Source organism: Babylonia areolata, chromosome 3, assembly GCF_041734735.1.
Source record: "Babylonia areolata isolate BAREFJ2019XMU chromosome 3, ASM4173473v1, whole genome shotgun sequence".
Taxonomy (NCBI): Eukaryota; Metazoa; Mollusca; class Gastropoda; order Neogastropoda; family Buccinidae; genus Babylonia; species Babylonia areolata.
The window spans coordinates 16558901-16579021 of record NC_134878.1 but is presented as its reverse complement, the minus strand read 5'-3'; the positions used below and the strand labels follow the sequence as shown (position 1 = coordinate 16579021).

Genomic DNA, 20121 nt, shown 5'->3' with positions numbered 1-20121 from the left:
TCCTTTCGGTGCCTTTGCATTCGTCCAATAAAATGTCATATGGTGAAACTGGTCGATACCCACTACATATAAAAACAAAGATCAGATGTATTAGATACTGGCTTAGATTAATACAGCTCCCACTGACAAGAATAAGCAGACAAGCTTATGGAATGATGCTAAATCAGTTGGATTCTGGGAAAGAAAATTGGGCCTTTTTTTTCGTAAAGAATGTTTTAACCACACAGGGCTTTGGGATTGTCTGGATGTGTCAGGGTGTTGAGAATGATCGAATATTTCTCGCAGAATTTAAAGACAGATTAATTAATTCGTACAAACAGAACTGGCATGCCCACATTGAAGAGTCAGAAAAATACAGTTGGTTTCTCCCTTTTAAGGACATTTTTCAGACAGAAAAATGCATTAAAGTAATATGTAATAAATGGCACAGAACAAGCCTGGTTCGATTCAGACTTAGAACTTTAGGCCTAAATGCTAACAAAAAATCATTCTCTGCTGACACGTCCGCACGGTCCCTTTGTCCTATGTGTGGGGCTTCTGTTGAAGATGAAAATCATTTTCTTTTTATGTGTAAGTATTATAAACAAATGCTTATTTTTCAACTGTGAAAATTTAGAGGAAATGAACCTTACCAGTATGCTTTTGATAGATGATGAAGTAAGAACAAGATCATTAGCGAAATTTATCGCCCTAGCTTTGGATTATCGGAAAACGAAATTATTTTCCAGGCCTAATAGTTATCGAGAAAAAAAAACAACAACACTGTTACCCTGATGCCAGTTCCACAGTTTATAATTCTGGATGACTTTGTAGAAAGTTGGATGGTTCAGCTTTTTTATATTTCTTTTTAATCTTAACAATATGTTGTATTTTCTGATTTTGTTGATGTTGTTGTTTGTCGTTGATTTTCTTTTTACTCTTAGCAATGTGTCAGATTCTCTGTAAACCGTCGTTATTCTTTTCTTCATACATTGTCCCTCTTTTCGAAGGAAAGTATTGTCAGTGACAGTAAAACAGTGTCCGTGTCCATGTCTCCCCTCCCTCTCTTTCTCTCGCTCTTTTGTCTCTCCTTCTCTCTCTCTCTCTCTCTGTTTTTCATTAACCCGGCCTCTCTCTCTCTCTCTCTCTCTCTCTCTCTGTATATATATATATATATATAGAGAGAGAGAGAGAGAGATGTGTGTGTGTGTGTGTGTGTGTGCTAATTTAAAAAAAAGACATATATATATACACCTGTCTTTCTCATTATTCCCCGCCGCCCATTCTCTCTCTTTCTCTCTCTCTCTCTCTCTCTCTCTCTCTGTCTCTCTCTCTCTTTCTCTCTGTCTGTCTGTCTGTCTCTGTCTTGCTTTTTCCTGTTGCTTCTCCTTCTCTATAATCATTGCACAGTTCAATAGCGGCAGCAGATTTCGTGATGAACACAATACTTTGCTCTTTGTTGTCATTTTTGTCCTTCAGTTTCCCATTTCCACCTTTGACAGCCAAGGCGCTGTTATCAACCATGCAGTGTCTTTTTTTTCTTTTTCTCTGTCTGTCTCTCTCTCTCTGTCTGTCTCTCTCTGTGTCTCTTCTTATTCTGGTAATGAATGCATCGGCTTATTTACTCGGGTTGCAATAGATGATAGGACGTTAGCAAGTTTTTTGTTCTTGTTTTCTTTTTGTTGTTGTTGTTGTGTCGTTTTTGTATTTTGTTGTTGTTTGGGGGTAGGCGGGGTTGTTTGTTATTCTTGTTTGTTTTTTTGTTTTTTTTTACTTGAGTGACGTTGATGTCTCTACTTTTAAATATAATCATCCGGACGACAAGGTAACTTTAATAGTGTATGTAGGAATCAGCCAGATCTCTCTCTCTCTCTCTCTCTCTCTCTCTCTCTCTGGGTCAGTTGACTGTTGTACACTGGCATTAAGTGGGGTGAAACTGAATCTTGCTTGGAATAATAAGCAAAGGGCGGTAATTTCCAAGGAAACATCAATTTTGTGTTGTTTCTAACGACAAAACAACAAATGTTGGTAATTATGGCATATTGATATGTCCAAGAACATTGCATTAAATGAATATGGGGCTTATGTAGTGATGATAAATCATCATTGGTCGTGAAGTGAAAATGTATCAAATAATGAAACATGCGAAAATTTTGGTAGCATTATGATGTTGATAGTGGAATAGTATTGGTAGAATTTAGCCGTGAGTTTGGGCGATCTGTGCGCGGGCCACAGGCTGTAATTCTACTCCTCTGTTCTTTGGGGGGAATATATGTTGTCTGTCTTCCTTTAGGATTGTTCGTTTTGGTTGGATCACGTTGGGTGAGGGGGGTAGGATGGGTGGAGTGGTTACATGGAGTGGGAGGAGGGTGGAAGAGTAAGGTGGGCGGGGTGTGTAGTACGGTCAGTACATCTGTGGTTAATTGACACGGTTATATGTGTGCGTGTGTATGGCACTATTGTGGGAGCTATTAAATGTGCGTGTGTAGGGAGGTGTGTGTGTCTGCGCGAGTGTGTCTGTGTGCTTATTTACATTTATATGCTTATTTGTTTATTCATTATTGTTATTTTTAACTTTTCTGCATTTCATCTTATTTCTTTATCTATCTGCTTGCTTATTCTTATATTGTTTTATTTTTATTTAGTTGCTTGTTTATATATGTGTGTGTGTGTGTGTCTTTCTCTTCTCACTTTATCTCCCCTCCCATTCTCTCTTACCTGCCCTCCATCTAAATTACTTTCTATATTACCACAGATATAATGTCTGTAGCATTCTCCTCCCCTCCAATCCCCACTCTTCTCACACTTCCTGTCCCCCCCGTCGTCTCAAAGAGAGCGCTGCTCCTGTCGTCAAATAGAGGTTGTCACTCACACTGTGAGACACGTCTCCTTCCAGATGTTCTCCATCCTTTTCCCGGACTTCGCGCCGCTGTCATGTTAAGTCGTCCTTCCCGATGATTCGTTGATTGGAAGAAAATAGTGCGGAGGGATGTTTGGCGTGATCCAATGGAGAGCTGTGGAAACCACGCGTGCATACAAATAGATCCTGTGAAAGAGGTGGTGTAGTGTGATGTCATCAGACCAATTCTGAGTTTAGCTCTCAGACTAAAATTCATTACGGACCAAGTATTGTTCTAATGTCAAGTGCATATGCTTTAGTAACCTGACAGTTGAGCATATAATTTTTCACTGTAGCTTGATGAAGCCTTTTGTACACGAAAGTGTGTCTTCACAAGTGACTGAGAACGTTGATGTTTTTGACTTTTTGCATTCATTATCAGTTGTTTCGCTTGTCAGTTTAACGACTTCTCTTTTACGAAGTCCTTTAAGTAATTTCCTGTAACTGTATTTAGAGTTGGTTTGTTTTGTTTTTCTTCCAAATTTCACCCACATTTTTACCCTCATTTGCCCAGTTTCTCCCAACCCTCCATTCATCCACATCTCCCACCCCTTCTAACCGATAATACTCAGATGTATTCATAAATACTTTAACAAAATGTCTTCAATCACCGATATGTGTGACGGGACATTAAACAAAATTCCTCCTCCTCAGCTGTTGTGATGTATAACACGTATTGCTTCACTTTTTTTTTCTTAAAGATGCATAGTGAAAGTCTTAAGCGACGGCTTTGATGGACTTGTGTGTGACTGAGCACTGTCAAAAACTGAGGGTAATGCTGTTTTTTCCAACTTCGAGATCTTGCATCAGTTTTATATATTTCTCCTATATATCAGAATTTTCTTGGGTTTTTTTTTCCCTTTGTGGTGGTGTTTATTTGTCTTTCTTTTTTATTCAGTGTGTGTGTGTGTGTGCGCGCGCGCACGCTCGCGATCTAAAATAATTTCTTCTTTCTGACCCTTCGCAGAGTTTTTCTCCACATTTCATTTTCTCTTTCATCACGTCCTCACTCTCCTTATTTCGAAAAACAAAGTTGTGTATTTATTTATTTTCATTACTAACTTACTGACTTACTTACTTATATTTGTTTTGCTATTCAGTGGCACCACCTCCCCGCCACTCATCACATGTCCCCCATACACAGCCACACCCAGGCCTGTCTGCCACAGTCCCAGCACAAGGATCCCACAGAGAGCTGTCGATGCTGGGTCATAAGGGGGCCGGCCGCACAACAGTGCCAGCCCCCCGCCCCCACTGCTGCAGGTTCACGTGGTCTTCAGCAGCGTGCCTCTCCTGATCGTACAGATGAAGGAAACCACCTACCAACATCTCTCATCTCTCAGTCACAGAGCCAGACTGAGTGAGCGTCACCCTATAATGAAAACTGTTACAACCCCCCCCCCCCGCACACACACACACACACACACACACACACAAGTGGAGCGATGGCCTAGAGGTAACGCGTCCGCCTGGGAAGCGAGAGAATCTGAGCGCGCTGGTTCGAATCACGGCTCAGCCGCCGATATTTTCTCCCCCTCCGCTAGACCTTGAGTGGTGGTCTGGACGCTTGTCATTCGGACGAGACGATAAACCGAGGTCCCGTGTGCAGCATGCATTTAGAGCACGTAAAAGAACCCACGGCAACAAAACGATTGTTCCTGGCAAAATTCTGTAGAAAAATCCACTTCTATAGGAAAAACAAATAAAACTGCACGCAGGAAAAAAATACAAAAAAATGGGTGGTGCTGTAGTGTAGCGACGCGCTCTCTCTGGGGAGAGCAGCCCCGAATTTCACTCAGAGAAATATGTTGTGATAAAAAGAGAAATACAAATACACACACACACACACACACACACACACACACACACACACACACACACACACACACACACACACACACACACACAAAATATTCCCCCATGAATGTGCCAAAAGTGCTGATTTGACAGGAACTAACAACAGATATCATAGAAGTGGGGACGAGGGGTTTGGGCATCGAAAGTAAAGTCACTGAGAACAGGCATGAAAGGCCATACAATTAGGACACGTCTTTCCATGCATTGACGAGGAATGATGAGAAATGATGACAATACTGCTATACCCTTCATCGCTATTAACCTTCCTTGAGTATGTAAGATCGGCAGGAATCACCCCTCTGCCACCAAACACCCACCTCCAGTCATCACAATCACAGAGCTTTCGCCATTGTTGTCGCATAGAATTATGTCTGTAAACTGTGATTAACGGAATAAGGTTTTTCTGTAACCAGTCCACATTCCACAGACTACAGCCGCCAGTGTTTACTTGTCCTGCCAGTTGATCAGTTGATTGAAAGGATCAGGTGCACAAAGATCCAAAATGAAAGTTTCATACATATACATGTAAGCTCGCTGTGGGTGGTCTGGTGCCATACGCGTACCTTCGTGTAATGGAGATTAAAGGTGTTGTGGGGTTTTTTTCAGTACATTACAGGAGGCAGGAACTACAGTTATCTTGGAATTATCCGAGTTCATGAGTGCACCTTGAGGCTGCTGATTAGTGTAAAGGATGAGGCTTTTTCCGATCTTTTCATCTTGTGGAAACCCCTCAAAGAACTAAGACCTCCTCAGTTACCTTACTCACGTATCGTCATTTGTCTATTCTCGGATGGTTTCTTCTCGTTGTTCACATTATATCTCCCCTCTCTTTCCCTCCCTCCTCCCTCGCCCCTCTGTCTCTCCCTCCCTCCCTCCCCCTCTCTCTGTCCCTCTGTCCGTCTCCCCCCGTCCCCCTCTCTGTTTTTCCTTTGAATCCATTTTTCTCTTTGCCCTGAGGGCTGGGTGTAAAGAAGCATGCTTATTCCGCTCCCCTCATTAAACACTTTTGCGTCATTGTTATCATTATCTCTTTCTCGGTCCCTGTCCCTCTGTGTTTGTCTGTCTGCATGACTGTCTGTCTGTCTGTCTGTCTGACTGCATGCCTGTCTACTATGTCTGTTTGCCTGCCTCTCTCTCACTTTATATATATATATATATATATATATATAGAGAGAGAGAGAGAGAGAGAGAGAGAGAGAGAGAGATCCATTCTTCCACCCCTCTCTTCCTCCATTGCTGTCTCGTTCTCTGTGTGTACATCCCTCCTACCACCCATACCCCTCCTCATCATTCTTACAGGGGCATAACGTGATCGGAGTTTCCCCGTACATTAAGCATCAGGTAGAGCACTGCTGCAGTCGTAATACAGGCGTTGTCACTTACACGGTAGGACATGTCTCTGCCAAGCTGGTCTCCATCCCTCCATCAGTCTTTCTTCCTGTTATTCCAGATATAATGTCGGTTGTCCCCCCCTCCTCCCTCCCTCACACACACACACACACACACACACACACACACACACACACACACACACACACACACACATACACACACACACACACACACACACACACACACACACACACACACACACACACACACACAAGTTCCTGTCCATCATCGTCTCAAAGAGAGCGCTGTTCCTGTCGTCAAATAGAGGTTGTCACTCACACTGTGAGACACGTCTCTTCCCAGATGCTCCCATCCTTTTCCCGGGCTTCGCGCCGCTGTCATGTTAAGTCGTCCTTCCCGATGATTCGTTGATTGGAAGAAAATAGTGCGGAGGGATGTATGGCTTGATATGGAGAGCTGTGGAAACCACACGTGCACACAAATAGATCCTGTGAAAGAGGTGGTGTGGCGCCATCAGCCGTCACGTTTTACCCATGCTGTTCATTTTATGAAGACACAGATACTCAGAGTCTCAGGCGACGGTAGTGGCTGGAATTGAGTGTGACTGCAGGCTGCCACGAAGTGTGTGTAATGCTAATTTTCAGCCCTCGACTTCTAAGGATTTGGGTGGTATCAGATCTCATTTACATGCCTCTTATGTATGTCAGGATTTCTTATTTGTTTAGTCTGTTTTGCTTTGTTATTTTTCGGATGAGGGGTGAGAGTTTTCTGTGTTTGTGTGTGCTGACATTTTGTCCTCATTCCTTCCCATCACGGGGTTTCTCTCATGTTTCTGTCTTCTTCATCCTTCCATCCATCCTCGTTAAATATTCCATGAAAATAACCTCTGTAGCCAACATACCGTCTCACAAAATAACTACCTCTCAAGTCGTCACAATCACTTCAGGGCATGCTGTCGCACAGACTTTTATTTATAAATTGTAATCGACAGAGTGGGATTCATCCATAAACAGTCCACATCCTTAGACTACAGTGGCATTTTGTATATTGGTCTTGGCAGCTGATCAGTTGATGGGAGGAATTGAGTTCAGATGGCTTCGAATGAGAAATCTCTCTCTCTCTCTCTCTCTCTCTCTCTCTCTCTCTCTCTCTCTCTCTCCCTCTCTCTCTCTCTCCCTCTCTCTCTCTCTCCATTTCGCTCTACTCCCCTCCTCTCTCGCTCTTTTTCTCCATGCCTATCATCCCCCTTTCTTTCCCTCCCCATTTTCCATCTTCCTTCCTTTCTCAGCCAGCCCAAGTTACTTCCTTTTATCCACGCGATGTCCAGCAGAATGGCCTTCTCCCACTCAGGAGACTGTCAGTCACGTTCTGGGACTGGTCTCTGCCAAGTCCTGCATTTCTTTCTTCTTTATGGGCAGCACCTCCTTTAGAAGCCATGCGTATTGCTGTACTGACGGAAGGGATGAGAACTACCTCACCTACTTTGTAAAAGTATATTGTGTCGAGTTCCAGACACAGCAAAATAATTAATTACGTTACAGATTGTGGTTGCTGTGTGTGTGAAACAGTTCCTCATAAGGTGTCTTGCCTTTTTTTTCTGGATTACTTTTTTCACCACAATTGTTTTTTGTTCTTGGTGTTTGTTTGTTTTTCTTTTTTGTTGATTTGGTAGTGGGGCATCACACACCTTTTTTTTTCTCTTGTGCTGAGTTATTTCATATGGGGGCATTAGTTCATTGTACCATGTGAAAGACTGCCACCCAAAGCACCACTTGAAATGTAGTAAACTGTGTAGAATATTATCTGTCTAGACATAGAACACAAAACTTTTTAAGATTATAAAAAATTTAAAAAAAGAAATGAATGCCAATAATTTCTGTCTAACTATTACGCCATCATTTGTTTCAGGATTCTCCGAAAGCGGCAGTGACGGACATGATGACGTCAGCTTTCCCGCCCTGACTGCTACGATCACCACGCCTGCTGCTGCAAGCACGTCAAACTGCGAAACCTCCGTTATGACGTCATCCGCTCCGAGCCTTCCATCGCCATCATCTGACGCAAAGCAGATTACGGACGTGGACATATGCAGTCACAGCAGCGACAACGACAACTGCGGAAAAGACGTCATGACAGGATGTCAGGTGACGTGTAACGGGGCCATACCAAACAGCAGTTTACCCGCTGTGACGTCGCCGGCTCAGTCGTCCTCTCCGCCCAGCAGAAGGAAGAACGTGTCCACGGTGTTTTCGTCCAACCACAGGAAGTCGTGGCAGCGCAGCCTGTCCAACTACAGCCAGGACAAGAGCCGCAAGGACAGCACCCCTTCACCAGACAGAAGAGAGACTCTGGAGCTCCAGTCCAGGTCTCCACAGCATCACGCTGATTCATTCCACAGCTCTGCAACAGATTCCAGCCGTCAGGAAAACGTCTGTCGGCCTTACTCCACAGTGGTGGTGTATGCGGACGAAGCCGCCTCCGAGACGATGGCTTCTGGCGATCCGGAACTAGGTCAGGACCAGAGTGGGGTTGGAGGTCACGGTCAAGGTGTGAATGTAGGTAGAGGTCAGGATGTGTTGTGTGAGTGTGGTGAACAGGTTTGCCGCTGTGCTAGCGAGACGTGTCGCTTGTTGAACGAGCAAGAGGGGGCGGCAGAGGCGCGTTCAGCAGTGAGGGCAGGCAACCCTGGTGGCCCTGACACCGTCCCCCTGAATCTGTGCAGCGAGCAGGACCCCCACCGTCTCCGTCATCATCACACTCCGCCCTCCTCCGCGAACAACGAGGCCACCCAGACGTCTCAAAAGCCGGGTAGCCAGCGAGACTCCATCGAACTGAGCGTGTACCCAAGTAGCACCCCTTCTCAGCCCAGCAACCCGACAACTACGTCAGTAAAAGTGCAGGACTCGCTCGCGGAGCATCCAAAGCCATCGACGTCGGCTTCCCCAACCTGCAACCAATCCGTGTCCGTGTTAAAGACCGGCGACCAATCGAACCCTGTGTCTGTCAGCAGCCACAGAAAGCGGAAAGACTCGGATCAATCTGGAAAGACGACGTCCAGCTCTGAACACAAGGACGGTCGACAGAAACGCAAGGGGCAGCCCAAGGAGCAGGGTGTCGGGAAGCGGGTACATCGGCAAGGTCCCAGGACGTCCGACTGTACCCCTGACACCCAGCCTTTACTGTCCACGCCACAGGTGCGGGTGGTGGGGGGTCTGCATTCGGGCAGCCCCGACTTGTGTCTCGATAGCTCCCTGCATCGCTTCCACAGCCTGGACAGCAGAGAGGCTTGTTGGTAAGTGGTGAACGCATTTTTTTTAAAAATCCGTATGAACGTGTGTACTGGTGGGTACAGTCCATAGTCCATCGTCTTTTGACACTTTCATTGTCGTCCAGTTTTAATAGGGCGTGTGTGTGTCAGTTATGTGTTCATGTGCGTGCTTGTTCTTGCATGTGTGCGTGCATGTAAGCATATGTTGTATTCTTTACTGTGTTACAGTGCGTCAGGATGTTATATCAAGCCATGGTGACTGGCTATGATATATCGGACTATACAAATGAAACTGCTTTTTGATTTTGAATGAATGTGATTGTGTCGTGTAACGTGGCCTAGCGTGGTAAAACAAAAAATAAATAAAGAAGCATACGAAAAATATACATAATGTATTTAGTGCTTTCAATATTCATTTTAACATTTAAGATATAGTGAAACTAACCGAAGTATACAACGTCCTTGCGGAAGTCTGAGAGTCGGGTCTCGGTGTGGCATTAGCAGACATGAAGTATTAAAAAAAAAAAGAAAAAAAAGCATAACATGAAAGTCCAACTTGTGATTGAAAATGCAGCTGATTGATTTGACCAGGGCACACAACTGCCATGGACAACGAATACATTGCACATTCTTCTTTAAAAAAAAAAAAAAGAAAAAAGAAAAAAAAAAGGAAGGAAGGAAGAAAGAACAGACAACTCCTGCATCGTTTATGTAAGTGTTAGGGTCATAACTTCGTTTGGGGGTGTAGATTTTGTATTCTTATGCAACACGATTGTATCCTTTTTTCTTTTCTTTTCTTTTTTCTGCTTTCTGTTTTCGGTTGTTGTTGTTGTTTTTTCGTTTTTTTAATGTTTATTGTTGTTGTTGTTCCTTTAATTCTATCTCCGGCAAGTCCGGCATACTCAGTGATATTTTGGCCAGTGTGTGTGTGTGTGTGTGTGTGTGTGTGTGTGTGTGTGTGTGTGTGTGTTTGAAGGAGAAGAGAGGGAGGGGAGAGTTATCTGTAGGTCTCTCAGTGTCTTCATGTCTCCTTGTGTCAGGTATGGTATGGAATGTAATGAGGCTCATGTTATGGCAGTGTAGCGTACCTTTTTTACGGCAGTGTAATTTGTTATGTAATGTAATGTACCTCATGTCATGGCAATGTAGTATGTAATGTAATGGAACTTATTATGGCAATGTAATCTGTAATGTAATGTACCTCATGTTAGGGCAGTGTAATGTAATGTACCTCATGTTAGGGCAGTGTAATGTGTAATGTAATGTACCTCATGTTAGGGCAATGTAGTGTACCTTAAAGTAATATACCTTACGTTTCGGCAGTGTAACATAACCTCATGTCACGTCAATGTAATGTACCTTCCGTTAGGGCAGTGTAGTGAACCTTGAAGTAATGTACCTTGCGTTTCGACAATGTAACATTACCTTATGTTATGGCAATGTAATGTACCGTATGTTAGGGCAATGTAGTGTACCTTAAAGTAGTGTATGCAATGTAGTGTACCTTAAAGTAGTGTATGCAATGTAGTGTACCTTAAAGTAGTGTATCTTACGTTTCGGCAATGTAATTTACCGTATGTCAGGGCAATGTAGTGCACCTTAAAGTAGTGTATGCAATGTAGTGTACCTTAAAGTAGTGTATGCAATGTAGTGTACCTTAAAGTAGTGTATCTTACGTTTCGGCAATGTAATTTACCGTATGTCAGGGCAATGTAGTGCACCTTAAAGTAGTGTATGCAATGTAGTGTACCTTAAAGTAGTGTATGCAATGTAGTGTACCTTAAAGTAGTGTATCTTACGTTTCGGCAATGTAATTTACCGTATGTCAGGGCAATGTAGTGCACCTTAAAGTAGTGTATGCAATGTAGTGTACCTTAAAGTAGTGTATGCAATGTAGTGTACCTTAAAGTAGTGTATCTTACGTTTCGGCAATGTAATTTACCGTATGTCAGGGCAATGTAGTGCACCTTAAAGTAGTGTATGCAATGTAGTGTACCTTAAAGTAGTGTATGCAATGTAGTGTACCTTAAAGTAGTGTATCTTACGTTTCGGCAATGTAATTTACCGTATGTCAGGGCAATGTAGTGTACCTTAAAGTAGTGTATGCAATGTAGTGTACCTTAAAGTAGTGTATGCAATGTAGTGTACCTTAAAGTAGTGTATCTTACGTTTCGGCAATGTAACACAACTTTACGTTACAGCACTGTGATGATGGTGATCTAATCCCATGCGTAACGTGTTCGTGTGTGTGTGTATGTGTGTGTGTGTGTGTGTGTGTGTCTGCGTGTTTGTATCGTCACACGTGGACAACAGCAGCGGCGGCGGCAAGGGCAGCGGCCAGAGAACGGCTTCAGGCTCCTCCCCGTACCAGAGAGCCCTGTCGGTCAACACCGCCTCCACCGCCGTCCCCGTGCCCACCAACCTGGCCGCCCACCTGGCCTTGGACGCCTCGCACCTGCTGGTGGAAAACCTCAGGGCTGCCTCCCCCGCGGGCACCGAGTCGCTGGGCGCCCCGCCTCTGAACGAGCTCTACCGCTACCACGTGTTCCTGTCGCACTGCGCTCAGGACCTGGGCTGGGTTCAGGAGATCGTCGCCCGCCTCGGGTCGCCGCCCTACGGCTACAAGTGCGTGTACACCTCGGAGGAGGAGAAGGTTCGTAGTTGACTGCAACCTCGGCTTTATAAATCCACTTTGACACTGAAAACAAATACACTTGCAGACAGAAAAAAAAAGAAGAAAATAGGTGGGTGGCGTCGCGCTGTGGCGATACGCTCTCGCTGGGGGGAGAGCAACCCGAGTTTCAGAGAAATTCATTGCGACAATACAATACAATACAATACAATACAAAACGATACAATACAATGAATCCTGAAGAGTACCTCTGCGTTTACGATAAAGGTGGTACTGTATGTGAAGCAATCTAGAAATAAATCTGGAGCGGATGTCGTTCGACGATTTGGTTCCCAGCCTTTTTTTTTTCTTTCTTTTTTTCTTCTTGTTTTTGTTTGTTTGTTTGGGGTTTGTTTTTGTTTTTTTTATATTTCCCCGCTCAGCTCTGGAAAGCAGACGGTAATAATCAATCGAAGAGGAAAATTTAACAATGATATTAATACCGCCTCTGAACAGGTTCGAACCCATAATCGACGGTAACCACTACACTGCAACAGCAGAACAGTGTATCGGTTTACTTATATGTTGTTTTATTAGTGCCAGCTGTGAGGAACAGTGGCGTTTATTTATGAATGCTTACAATGAATTACCCGACATATAAGATAAAGAATAACAGCGGCCGAAAAAAAAAAACAATTATCATGTGATATTTATAAAAGCTGTCAGCGTACCATCAGCCATCGTAATTTTATACTTTCTAAAGCGATTGATAGAAAAGATGCACGTGATTTTCCGCATGTGTGTGGCAAATGAGATCCAGTGATACTTTCAATTATGCGCTGCGTGGTTTCGACGGGAACAATGAATCGGCAAGAAGCTTCGTGTGTTGACATTTTCACGACATGATGCCATTTGGAAAGTAACGTGAAACCACCATCATCACCGGAAACGAAGGCAACCGCAATACGAAAGTATTGATGGTGGTTCACTGTTCAGGGGAGACAAAGACGCGCAGAGAAAAGTCGTACACACACAAAGCAGACACGTGTTGAGTTTCAAGGACCCATGGTAGCAGTGGTGAGCATCTTCCCACGCACTCAGCAAGGGAAAACCCAGGCTCAGCAAGAAAAAGTGACAGTCACCGACTTTCTGAGTTTGCAGTGTCATCAATAAAAACAAAACTCTTGTCATTACATTGTAGGTCTTGTGAATCCAATTTAATTTGCCGTTTTTCACATGTATTGTTGCTAGTCACACAGCACTATAAAACCATAGCTCTACTGCGAAAAGACCACGGGACATGTTGAGACTGTACTTGAATGGTCTGAATAAATACAAAGCACGCGTGGATTGAGTGGAATCATCCATTTCTGTTTTCAGGGCAACGAACAGTACATAGGCATGTATGATAGTCTGTCGTGTCCGACTAGGACCATCAGAGCAGCAGGGAAGGCTTTTACCGCCCCAACTATCTGGGTTATACTTTGATCATAGTGGAGAATGTCTTGCCCAAGTTACATCCCCACTCTCTCGGCCTATAGAGCTTTGGACAATCGACGTCGGAATGGTCCCCAAAGACCTATTAGCCCCCAAGGCTGCAGCACTAAGAGTTTGAGCAATCTTGCCTCCTAGTTTGAGAGTAATGGTCCTCAACAACTAGTTAAGCTGTGAGTGGACTCCCATTGCAGTAAAAATATATTGACCACATAGCTGTCATTTTGTCATCTGTAAGCTGATGTTAATCTCTGATATAAGCCAAGCGTGTAGAATGGCACATGAAGACGAGGACTGAAGGCTATATAAGCATTTTAAAGTTTGACATTAAATTTATTTAAGCTCATTTCTTATTGACTGAGGTTACCATTTTGTTCACAAATGGTTTGTCACTGCCTATCTTTTCAGTTAATAAATCGCATCAGCACGACGATTGGTCATTTCTCCTATAAGTGCTTTAAGTATCACAGGGAACAGTCACTTAATATAGGAAGGTAACAGTGTCAAGTATTGATGTGCATGTGCTTGTTCCTCCTCTTCTTCCGTCCCTCCGTGTCCCACCTGTCAACGTAATTCAAAATGCTGCTGAACAGCACATTGTTATGATAATTATAAACAATTTAATTTCAGAGTGCTATTTTATGTTTATCTGTTAATTCCACGTGTATGGCTGTGATAATCGATGTGCAATAGGCTACACTGTTATCTTTTAAGGCGTTTTGTTGTTGTTGTCTACTGTGATTATTGAATGTACGGTTTTCTGTATGTAGACATCTAAGCATTTTATATCTTTTATACATAGATGTTGAATTCTCGTGTATGTGTTTTTACCACCGCAAATAATTTTCTCTTGTAGAGAAATAACAAAGTATTCCATATTCTGTATCCTCATTGCCAACAAAGTATTCCATATTCTGTATTCTCATTGCCAACAAAGTATTCCATATACTGTATTCTCATTGCCAACAAAGTATTCCATATTCTGTATTCTCATTGCCAGCAAAGTATTCCGTATTCTGTATTCTCATTGCCAACAAAGTATTCCGTATTCTGTATTCTCATTGCCAACAAAGTATTCCATATTCTGTATTCTCATTGCCAACAAAATATTCCATATACTGTATTCTCATTGCCAACAAAGTATTCCATATTCTGTATTCCCATTGTCAACAAAGTATTTCATATTCTGTATTCTCATTGCCAACAAAGTATTCCATATTCTGTATTCTCATTGCACTTGTTTTCTGCCGCCACCTTTCAGGACCCGACGACCCTGGAGCAGAACCTGCTGTGCTCAGCGATGCTCAGTGAGCGCGTGGTCCTGGTGCTGAGCAAGCAGTACGTGCAGGACACGTGGTTCACCTTTGAGAAGGTGCTGCGGCAGCTGACCCAGATGAGCCTGCAGAACCAGCGCATCATGGGCGTCCTCCTGGAGGACTGCCACATCCCCGAAAGCCTGGGCGAGCTATACTTCCTGGACTGCTCCGACCCGGACTTCTTCGACGTCTTCGCCAAGAGACTCAAGACAGGTCAGTGTGTGACGGTCAGTCGTGTCCGACTTAATGACCATCAGAACAGCAGAGGAAGCAACTGCCGTCTGGAATGAAATTCGAATGTAGTGGAGAGTTTATTGTATTGTTCTGTGTTGTGTTCTTTTACTTTATCATAACATATTTCTCCGTGTGAAGTTATGGCTGCTGTCCTCAGGGAGATCGTGCGTCGCTGCATTGAAGTACGTGCTAGACATGGAAAGAAGATAGAACCAAACAGGGGAAGATTGGAGTGTACAGGGGGGGGGGGGGGGATGTGGGGGCGGGGGGGTTACGGAATGAGCGTACTGGTCGGTAAGACAGAGCAGTGAACAAGAGAGGATGTGAGGGCACTTAGCTGTATCAATGGAAAAAAAACAACTAATGTGATGTTGATCAGTGAGACAGAGCTGTGAACAAGAGCGCGTAGCGATGTGACCGGATAAAAGAACACGGAGCATTGAGCAACACGACATCGAGGAGTGAGGTGGAGTCAGTCAGCCTGGACGCTAGTCATTCGGATGAGACAATAAACCGAGGTCCCGTGTGCAGCATGCACTTAGCGCACGTAAAAGAACCCACGGCAACAAAAGGGTTGTTCCTGGCAAAATTCTGTAGAAAAATCCACTTCGATAGGAAAAACAAATAAAACTGCACGCAGGAAAAAAAATTACCAAAAAAAAGTGGGTGGCGCTGTAGTATAGCGACGTGCTCTCCCTGGGGAGAGCAGCCCGAATTTCACACAGAGAAATCTGTTGTGATAAAAAGAAATACAAATACAAACAGCGACTGATACGCGTGCTTGATAAAAGGCAGATGATCATTTTGATGAGCGGCAAGACAGGGCCTTAAAGCATTGAGCGCATCTCCTACAAAAATCTCATCACCGATGAAGAAGTGCGAAACAGAATCAGGCAGACCATTGGATCTTATGAAGATCATGGTAAAGAAAGTAGTAATGGCACGTCTGACTTCTTCTTCTCCGTTCACTCGTATGCACACGAGTGGGCTTTTACGTGTATGACCGTTTTTACCCCGCCATGTAGGCAGCCATACTCCGTTTTCGGGGGTGTACATGCTGGGTATGTTCTTGTTTCCATAACCCACCGAACGCTGACATGGATTACAGGATCTTTAACGTGCGTATTTGATCTTCTGCTTGCATATACACACGAAGGGGGTTCAGGCACTAGCAGGTCTGCACATATGTTGACCTGGGAGATCGTAAAAATCTCCACCCTTTACCCACCAGGCGCCGTCACCGTGATTCGAACCCGGGACCCTCAGATTGACAGTCCAACGCTTTAACCGCTCGGCTATTGCGCCCGTCGCACGTCTGCCGACCTGCAGGACTTGTCAAGACAATGCTGCACGACACAGTGCAGGGAAGGAGAAGGATAGGCAGACAGAGAGTAGAAGGGAGGACGGTATCCCAGAGAGGACAGGCGACAGAGAACGAGGGACGCACGGAGACGGACGAGGAACAGTCAGAACTGGAGGAGAGAACTGGTTGCCAGATAAGTCATGGCCTGACAGTCGGAAGACTACGGGACAAAAAAAAGTATGGGTGGGGTTGGGGGGGGGGGGAGGCAGAAGAAAATAGATTGGCAGTGAGAGAGAAAAACTGTTATCGATTGACTTGCAGGATAAATCAATAGGGATGAAAAACCGATACTGAAACTGAAACTGAAAAACCAAAAGAAACGACGAAAACCCTTAGAATTCTCTCTCTCTCTCTCTCTCTCTCTCTCTCTCTCTCTCTCTCTCCTGCATAGTTTAGGTGGCAGTTGGTTTCGGAAGTAGCTGCGCTCAGTGACAATGAGATATGTGAATTCTGTTCTTGTCTCCTGTTTACACGGAGCTTTGACCGTAGACGAATAAATCTTCTGAACGCCCCACCTCCACCCCCTGTGTGTGGGTGTGTGGGTGTGTGTGTGCCTGCCTCTGTCCTTTTTTTTCTCCCCTTTCTCTTTCTCTCTGTTTCTTTTTCTCTGTTTCTCTCTTTCTCTCTGTGTCTCTTTCTCACTCTGCCCATCTTTTTCCAGATAATGTTAGTGATGAAAGACCTATTTTGTCTGTCATTGTGTCTTTGAAAAAAATTAGACCCGAAACATAAATATTTTACTCAGGGCAAAAAAGATTCATTTAACTATTTTCCTTGGAACAAGACACGGAAACCAACATGCGGTTTCCTCGAGTTTTTGCAGCGTGGTGACATTACCAGCGAAATGCCAAAGTGCACCTCATGTTACGCTCTGCGATCGGGATCGAACCTTTGAAAAACACGGGAGGGTTGTCCTTTTTACAAGATGTCTGTCCGCACGTCGGTTAGATTATCATCTTGGGAGGCGTACGGTCATGCGCGCGCGCGCGTGTGTGTGTGTGTGTGTGTGTTCATGCGCGCACGCACGTTCTAGTTCTAGTTCTGATGCTGAAATGGTAAAAATTGGCACAAAGAAACACCGATTCTCGAGAGCATTGTTTTATCGTTCTTGGCTCTGGTTGAACTTTCTTGACAAGCGTGGGAGGTATTGGCGGAGAGAGGGAGAGTGGATGGGAAAGAGTTGAAACTGAGGTCTCCTGAGAGCAGCCTTGAGAACCATATAATTTGAAACAGCTTGCTTTTGTAATGGTCGATAAGGGTGTTAGCAGTCAGGTCACGCAATGGATACCCCCATTTTTGACTCACTTGTGTAAACAAAGTGAGTCTATGTTTTAACCTGGTGTTCGGTTGTCTGTGTGTGTGTGTGTGTGTGTCTGTGTCTGTGTGTCCGTGGTAAACTTTAACATTGACATTTTCTCTGCAAATACTTTATCAGTTGACACCAAATTAGGCATAAAAATAGTTCTTTCCAGTCATCTTGTTTAAAACAATATTGCACCTCTGGGATGGGCACACACAAAAAAATTAAGCCTAATTATATGCAAACTGCATTTACTGTTATATTTATATTTTTTGCATTCTCTAAACTTGGCACTTTGATCTGATATTGTGACCCAGCAACAAGAGCAGTCATTATTATCACTTTTTGTTCAAACAGGAACTTCTTTTGCTAAGCTTGGAAGTTTTATTTATTTTGCAAACGTTTTGGTGCAGATAGTAAAAAAGGGAAATTACTCTGTAATTAATGCTAGGGGACATGATTTGCTTTAAACTGATCTTTCTCATCTTAAAAAGCTTGGATTTTTTTTTAAGTGTATCACAAGTGAGTCTTGAAGGCCTTGCCTCTCTTGTTGCTTCATATAGCAGCAATCCGCACTGCTTTTCATGGTAGTGGTCTATGCTGACCTGGCGTTTCTTCACTCAGTCAGGTACAAAACGCAGATGGTCAATGGAAAAAATAAAAATACTGAAAAAAAATTGCTTCAGGAAGTGAATGATAACATTTCACAATGCGATTCCAACTTTTTTTTTCCACTTGACCCAAAAGCCCACTCCCAGCTACGAGTATAGGAATGACTGGGATGGGGCATGGGAAATCTACGAGCAACAGTTTTCAGTCGTCTGTCCGTGGTGCTAACCTCAGGAGTACGACTACTAGTGGAGGACAACATACACAACAGCAACAACGAATAATTTTATGTCTCTGCCATCCCCACTACCACTTTTGTTTTTCTTTAACACGCCATGTCTGTGGGTGTATGATGTGTATATCTTTCTACCCTTTCCGTTCTCTCCACCCTCTTTTTTCGCCAGAGACTCAATTTTCGCCCATCATCATGGCAGCCTCGGAAACCACGAAAACTACAGACAGTATATGCAGAGGGGAAATGAGTTACATTACGTCTGCATGCAGTGGCAAAATAGTGCCTGCAAAAATAATATCAGACCATTGGAAGCATCTGCGACATCCTAGTATGATGTATTTACTTATCGTTGCGGTCATCAGCTCCACAATCTGTATTCATCGACATGAATCTATCATCGGTGGAATCGATACTATGTCTTTGTGTGCGTTTGCCATCGTGAATATGCTGCGTGTGTCAAAACGTCTCGTCGTACATGTCTGCTGTCAGTGTTTGTGAGTCAGCCCGTGTGTGGTTACTACTTGCATAAAATAAATGAAAGATTTCACCATTTTTTATGCAACAAAAATGACAGAAATCATTTGAATTGTACTATTTCACTGTCGACTTTTACAGCGTGACTGTCAATCTTTTCGAGGTTTCGTAACTCTAAAAGAAAAGAAAATATGGTTATATGCACACTCGTCACCGTTACATTTCTCCATTAAATGGTTTTACTTTTTTAATGTAAATCTGGTTGATTGCTACTTTTTATCATCTTGTTCATGGGTACACTTTATCCATCACTGCACTCGGGAAGAATAAGTGTTATAAATTATAAGGAACTTCTGACTGAAACTCATAAGTACGTGTTTTAGTCTAATCAAATTTGTCAAGTTTGTAATGTAAATCGTGAATGGGCTGAATGTCCTGATTATTGAGAGACAAAAAGGCATGAAAACCGACGTAATGCATCACCGTCACAACTAAAAGGGTGACTAAACAAGTGAAGGGATGATGCCACGATGATATTTCTTCGCAATGGGAAACAACGAATGCAATCTTGAAGCCAAGGCACTTGTCCCTTCACAAGAACACCTCTGTACAGATACGGTATTCGCACATCACGTATGTAGAATGAATCACAGGACGGTGGATGTGACCGCAGAGACAGAAAGGAATCGATAATATTCAAAGGGCACACTGATCAGCAAGCTTCGGCAAACAGAACACAATCCGTGCTGGGCGCGGTTCATTGTTCGTGTCGCTTGCTGTGCATTTGCATTTGCTTTGGTGGGTCGGTGCAATGGTTCATATGCATTTTCACTAGCACGATTTCTTTTCTTTTTCCCGGGGGAATCGCTTTTGCTATTTCTCCAGGAAAGCCGGGGTCATAGAGGAACAAAGAAAGGGGGGAAAAGTGTGTTAGAATAAATTGCTTGATAAAATAAGTACAGGGTACTCCGTGTAATACTCTCCTCTTCCAACACCTAAGTTACTAATTCTCTCATTTCCCCCGAACAAAGCACACGTTGTCTTGGAGAATTGTCTGATAACTTCTGTTAACGGAAATCCGTCATCGTTTTCGCGATTCATCACAATAATGTTACTTTAGACTTTGTTG

General features: G+C 43.6%; 1 protein-coding gene across 3 annotated transcripts in view; it reads left to right on the top strand.

Annotated features, from left to right (window-relative positions):
• LOC143279775 (uncharacterized) overlaps positions 1 to 20121 on the top strand; it is a 107138-nt gene that overhangs the window by 51589 nt on the left and 35428 nt on the right. For 2 of the 3 annotated variants that reach the window (XM_076583919.1, XM_076583920.1), the window contains exons 3-5: positions 7997 to 9380; positions 11670 to 12009; positions 14723 to 14990. In XM_076583919.1, coding sequence (XP_076440034.1) covers positions 8107 to 9380; positions 11670 to 12009; positions 14723 to 14990 — 1882 coding nt within the window. In that variant the 5' untranslated portion in view covers positions 7997 to 8106. The remainder of the gene's footprint in view (positions 1 to 7996; positions 9381 to 11669; positions 12010 to 14722; positions 14991 to 20121) is intronic. The other variant, XM_076583921.1, reaches the window with a different exon arrangement.